General features: G+C 46.6%; 1 protein-coding gene across 1 annotated transcript in view; it reads right to left on the bottom strand.

Moving 5' to 3' along the window:
- Window positions 1-1,761: 1,761 nt before the first annotated feature.
- LOC309375877 (uncharacterized protein) overlaps window positions 1,762-6,414 on the bottom strand; it is a 30,692-nt gene continuing 26,039 nt past the window's right edge. Inside the window, exons 14-18 of the mRNA XM_081921796.1 lie at window positions 4,784-4,960; window positions 4,421-4,562; window positions 4,089-4,276; window positions 2,121-2,262; window positions 1,762-2,041 (exon numbers count right to left, since the gene is read on the bottom strand). Of these exons, the coding sequence (XP_081777922.1) occupies window positions 1,860-2,041; window positions 2,121-2,262; window positions 4,089-4,276; window positions 4,421-4,562; window positions 4,784-4,960 (831 nt within the window). The 3' untranslated portion in view covers window positions 1,762-1,859. The remainder of the gene's footprint in view (window positions 2,042-2,120; window positions 2,263-4,088; window positions 4,277-4,420; window positions 4,563-4,783; window positions 4,961-6,414) is intronic.

Raw genomic sequence — 6,414 nt, 5'->3', positions numbered from 1 at the left:
TCTTCTTGTGCTCTTAGGAAAAGAGACCCTCAGAGCTTGATTTATTACTGGCCGAGTCCCTCCTGTTGGGTTCTCAGGTTTCCCCTGCTTCACATGGGACAATGGGAGTTAGCAATCTCCCTTTGTATGGGTCAGGTGATCGATAATGTGATGCTAAGGGCAGCAGATGGAAAGAACAGACGAAGAGATGCACTACAAAGACCAAAACCAGATGGTAAACCTTCATATTCACATTTTAATAAAGAAAACTCCAACCATTCTTCCAAAGCCTATCCCAGGAAAGGAGCTAGACTGGTGACTGGGAGTGGCCGCCGGGACCACATAACACTGGTTCTGAGAGATCTGCATTGGCTCCCAGTACGTCTCCGAGCACAATTCAAAGTGTTGGTGTTGACCTTTAAAGCTCTAAACGGCCTCGGTCCAGTATACCTGAAGGAGCGTCTCCACCCCCATTGTCCATCCCAGACACTGAGGTCCAGCGCCGAGGGCCTTCTGGCAGTTCCCTCACTGCGAGAAGCCAAGTTATAGGGAACCAGGCAGAGGGCCTTCTCAGTAGTGGCACCCGCCCTGTGGAATGCCCTCCCACCAGATGTCAAAGAGAACAACACCTACCAGACTTTTAGAAGACATCTGAAGGCAGCCCTGTTGAGGGAAGTTTTTAATATTTAATGCTGTACTGTTTTTAACACTTGATTGGGAGCCGCCCAGAGTGGCTGGGGAAACTCAGCCAGATGGGTGGGGTACAAATAATAAATTATTATTATTATTATTATTATTATTATTGGATTCCAGAGAAGCTATTTTTCCTAGATTACGGCCAACACCTTCTGCCCGCAAAACCCTTCAGTGTGGATTGAGCAGCTGTCATTTCCTGCAGGGCTAAGAATTCTTACTTAACTGCTCACAGTGAAAGTTTCAGCACAGGAAACTGACAAGAGGAATGGGGGTGGGGGACACCAGATGGATAAAGATATCCTCTTTGACTAGCAGCAGGAAGGGAATCTGACGGCTGGAATTGTGGATGGGGAAAGGGGTGTCTGAGAGAAGGGAAGGGGGCTGAGAGCCAGGGATCTGCTGTTTATTCCCATGGGCATTCCGTTCCAAAAGAAATGCGGAAGGGGAAAATTCTACCAATGGAAACAAGAGATCATGGAGCTTCAAAAGAAAGAATCTGGAGACGGGAGGTGTGACGCTAACAAATGAGAGTGCTGGAGGTGAAATAGTTAAACAGGTTACCCAATCAGAACCCAGGGGGTGGAGTCAGAGGGACTATAAAACCAGCTGTGGGAGGAGTTTGTTGGGAGTTGGGTGGTTGGTTGGAGTGGGAGTGAATTGGGATAGAGTCTGTGGGTAGGTTGAGTTAGTATAGCGAAATAAGCTGAGTCAGGAACATTTAGGGCTAGGAAGACAAGTCAATATCTGAGAGATGGTTTAGTGAGTGAGAGCAGGTAGCGGAAGTTACAGGTCTGGATAGGCACCCCATAATTGTAATTGACCGATACCATTTATGAAACCACACGCTTCTTAAACTGCAATAAACAAACAGAAGTTTATGTTCCAATTTAACCCTGACTGGACTCAGCATTGTACCAGGTAGGGCCTGGGTGGCGGCCGCGAGAAATAAAGTGGTGGCACAGGGATCAATAGACGGTGAAACATCCGAGGACCCTTTGTGATCGCCACAGGAGAGTCAACCCCTTTGTGAGTTCAAGAACTCCCCAACTTGTTTACGATACGATACAATACGATATCTTTATTGTCATTGTCCCATGCAGAACAATGAAATTGAAAAACCACATAAAACTACTACAAAACTACATAAAACATTCAAAAAACCCTAAAAACTCTAAAACCCCATTTTAGATGGGAATGGCACACATTTCATATAAACGTGGGATGGTGACAAAGCCAACCAGCATGGGAGAGATGTCGATCTGTTCAGGAGGGATGGGGGATTTGAAGCGGAAGTTCTGCAGGATGCTGGTGAAGATGAGGAAGAGCTCCTTCCGGGCTAGTTGTTCCCCCAAGCAATAGCGCTTCCCTAGGAAAGAGGAGGAAGGTGAATACAGGCTTTCAGAGGTGGTTTAGGAATGTTTGGAAAAGGAAGGAGACTCACTCACCAACAGAGAAAGGCATAAAAGCCTCATTCTTCTTGAACTGCCCATTCTCATCCAGGAAATGTTGGGGGTCAAACACGTCTGGTCTTGCAAAGTGTTGGGCGTCTCTCAGCACAGACCCGAGCATGGGAAACACTTCAGTCCCCTGAACAAGAAAGGGAGAGAAATAAGAAGATATGGGAGAAATGGGAGATTCTTCTGGGGGGCAAGAAATCATTCTGAGATATGAGGCTGCATATTCCACTCTCCCACACCAGACTGTTAAAGTTTGTGGGTTGTAAACCCTTTGACCCATGGAGTCTGCTGCAACGGCACTGCAATAAATCTGATTTATTGGCACTCCGACAAACTTCAATGGTGCCCACACACTTCCACTCGTGCGCTGCCACTCTTCTCAGTTGTCGGACATTAGCAGAGTTCACACGCAGCGTAAAATGGCTTTGTCTGTGTCTGCGTGGTGTCTTCAGTAACTCAGCTAGACACCAGTGCTTCTAATCTATCACTCTTTCTGTTGTTGTTGTTGTTGTTGAGTCATTTAGAGAGCCAGTGTGGTGTAGTGGTTAAGAGCGATAGACTCGTAATCTGGGGAACCGGGTTCGCGTCTCCGCTCCTCCACATGCAGCTGCTGGGTGACCTTGGGCCAGTCACACTTCTCTGAAGTCTCTCAGCCTCACTCACCTCACAGAGTGTTTGTTGTGGGGGAGGAAGGGAAAGGAGAATGTTAGCTGCTTTGAGACTCCTTGATAAAGCGGGATATCAAATCCAAACTCCTCCTCTTCTTTTTCTTAGTCGTTTAGTCATGTCCGACTCTTCATGACCCCCTGGACCAGAGCACGCCAGGCACTCCTGTCTTCCAGTGCCTCCCACAGTTTGGTCAAACTCATGCTGGTAGCTTCGAGAACACTGTCCAGCCATCTCGTCCTCTGTCATCCCCTTCTCCTAGTGCCCTCAATCTTTCCCAACATCAGGGTCTTTTCTAGGGATTCTTCTCTTCTCATGAGGTGGCCAAAGTACTGGAGCCTCAGCTACAGGATCTGTCCTTCCACTGAACACTCAGGGCTGATTTCCTTCAGAATGGAGAGGTTTCATCTTCTTGCAGTCCATGGGACTCTCAAGAGTCTCCTCCAGCACCAGAATTCAAAAGCATCAGTTCTTTGGCGATCAGCCTTCTTTGTGGTCCAGCTCTCACTTCCATACAACACTACTGGGAAAACCATAACTTTGACTATACGGACCTTTGTTGGCAAGGTGATGCCTCTGCTTTTTAAGATACTGTCTAGGTTTGTCATTGCTTTTCTCTTTATTTAGAGGCATACAAGAAACAGAAAAGAAAAACCTACAGAATCTAGCTGCATGTTCGCAGCTTTCTGTCTCTAACAAACGAAACTACCTTGCTCACATTCTCAAACAGACTGCTCTCTGCAGCCCCCCAGAGAGCATAGATCAAAGGAAAAATGCCCGGATCATGTGGGCAGTGAACCCAGTTAATAAAAGCGCTTCCTGGAGTGTTAACTGTCCCAGCTCTGAAGCACAGGAGCTTATCATAGCCATGCCCATCCCAGAAAGTCCACAAATGCTGGCAACTGTAGCAATCCATCACTTTAGATCAGGCACCCCCAACCTGCAGCCCTCCAGATGTTTTGGCCTACAACTCCCATGATCCCTAGCTAACAGGACCAGTGGTCAGAGATGATGGGAACTGTAGTCCCCAGAGGAGCCCATGTGGTCCTTCTGCTGGCATATCTGCACAGTGCTGTCCTTGCAGCTGCCTCACTCCTCCTGCTAAGCCACAGCGATGCCAGGAGAACAAGGGAACACTGCCAGGCCTCCCCGGCATCCACACCTCTGTCTCCCTGACTGTGATCATTCAGAGAATAAGGACAGGTGGAACAGATGTGTTTGGGGAACTTCACTGAGCCACAAACTGTATCTGGAAGAGTGGAGTCTAAGGAATTAATAGAACCACAATACCTTGGGAATGGTGTATCCCCGGAACTGGGTATCACGGGTCACACATCTTGCTACTCCCGAGGGGAACATGTTAGTGAATCTCTGGATCTCGTGGATCACAGCATCCGTGTAGGGCATCAGGGGACGGTCATCCATGTTGGGAGTGCGACTGGAGCCAATCACCCGTTCAATCTCTTTGTGGACTTTCTCTGTTGAGAAATCAGCAGAATGAGACCAAAAGTGTTATTTGCACCTTCCAGGGAGCTAAAGAAGGATCCCAGCTCATAGATGGGAAAACATAGAACGGCAAGGACACATCTCTCCACCCTATTTTCTCCCCCTTCCGCATTCACCTTCAATTTCCGGGTATTTCAGTAGAAGCAGGAAGCCATAGCGCAAAGTACTGCTGATGCTTTCTGTGCCAGCGTAGAAAATGGTGAGGGTCGTCATAACAAGGTTCTTTAGGAAGAACTCTGTATTTGTGTTTTCCTTCTCCTAGCCAGAAGGAAAATGGTAAAGGAGGTTAAAATCTGGTTTTCAGAAGTCTTCAAAGTTTGTTCTCTACTACTGATTGGCTGAGCTGCAGTGATGTCATGATTAAACCAATGAGAGTGAAGGGACAGTTGAGTAGTGTTGAAAAGTTGGTTTGGTTTCAGGGACCCTAGTTTCCTTCCAGAAAAAAAATATTCATATTTCTTAGAATAAAATCGCCATACCTGCTGCATTTTCACCAGGAAGCAGTCAATGAAATCCCGAGGGGCGTTGGGGTCCAGGGTCTCCTCTTGGGCTTTTACCTTCCGCGTGATGAACTTCTCCAACCCTAAGAGCTGCTTGAAGGCTTCATGTTGTGGGCCAGGGAGGTACTGCATGACGCCCGAGAACATGTCGTAGAGCTGTTTGTGTTGGTTTCAGAGGGGAGAGAAAACAGATATTGAACAAAGTGAAGCTGAGGTGAAGGAAGTCACTAAGTTTTATCCAGAGCATGCTGATTTCTAATTCTTTTTACCTATGGGTGAAATTTTGCCACTCAGGATCAGGGGCGCCGACTTATAAAAAATATTGGGGGGGGGCCCATACCGACTTATAAAAAATATTGGGGGGGCCCAAGACCTCCAAACCGCTGCTGCTGGGGGAACGAAAGGGGCGAGCCCCGGGCTGCCCCAACCTTAAGTGAACCTGTGAGGACCCGCCCTCGTCAAACAAGGAAAATAAAAAATACCAACATAATTTTGTGATTTTACAAAGCATAATATAACTAATAATTTTCTTAAATTATTGGGGGGGCAGAGCCCCCCCAAACGAATTTTTGAGGGGGCTCGGGCCCCCTCAGGCCCCATGGAGTCAGCGCCTATGCTCAGGATTGTGAATGGGGTGTTTCTGGAGAACAGGAAGGGAGAATTTACCATATTTTTTGCTCTATAAGACTCACTTTTTGCCTTCTAAAAAGTAAGGGGAAATGTGTGTGCGTCTTATGGAGCGAATGCAGGCTGCACAGCTATCCCAGAAGCCAGAACAGCAAGAGGGATTGCTGCTTTCATTGCGCAGCGATCCCTCTTGCTGTTCTGGCTTCTGAGATTCAGAATTTTGTTTTGTTTTGTTTTCCTCCTCGAAAAACTAGGTGCGTCTTGTGGTCTGGTGCGTCTTATAGAGTGAAAAATGCGGTACCTTTATGAATAATAACGGAACAAGTGCAGTGGATTACTGTATTGTCTCACAGATAAGAAGGCCTTTCAATCAATCAAAGTTTTAACTTCTACAAAACTGCTGCCAAAGGGCGGGGGGAGCGGTTCAGAGTGCTTTCAGCTGCAACACGACTCTGTGGAACAAAGCTTCGAGCTGCCTACTGTCAGCAGGAGATTCTCAACTAAAAATATTCAAGCCGAAATGAAAGGCTAAGAAGAATTTGGCATCTTCTACCATTTTGATTGAAGAATCAGATTGGATTTAATTAGACGGAATTCAGGTTAAAACAGGAGGTCCACCCTTCGATTTCTGGATAAATTAAGGTTACGTGCAGAAAAGCTGCAAGTAGGAGACCTTCTTTTATTAAAAACCTATGGACAAGTACCTGCTGATGGGCCACCAAAACCCATACTTTTTCTGATTGTCAGTATCAGGAGATTTTAAAACTGGCTATGATGCTGTGTTGAGAGACAGAAAAGGGAAGGTGGTGCCAGATTCCTGGGAGCATCAGGGAGCCCTAACGCCACTGTCTCAAACTTTTCGTTTAATGCTATGGAAAGGAAAGTTCTTAACAAGTGAACTTTATTCATAATTGCATATAATCACTAATGGATTACAGTCATAATTCGGGTTGAAGTTGCTTCAGGTTGAGCGTTTTCGAGTT

Source organism: Podarcis melisellensis (assembly GCF_964234715.1).
Source record: "Podarcis melisellensis genome assembly, chromosome: 8".
NCBI lineage: Eukaryota > Metazoa > Chordata > Lepidosauria > Squamata > Lacertidae > Podarcis > Podarcis melisellensis.
Note: the sequence above shows the minus strand (reverse complement) of the source record. Positions and strands in the feature narration are given on the sequence as shown.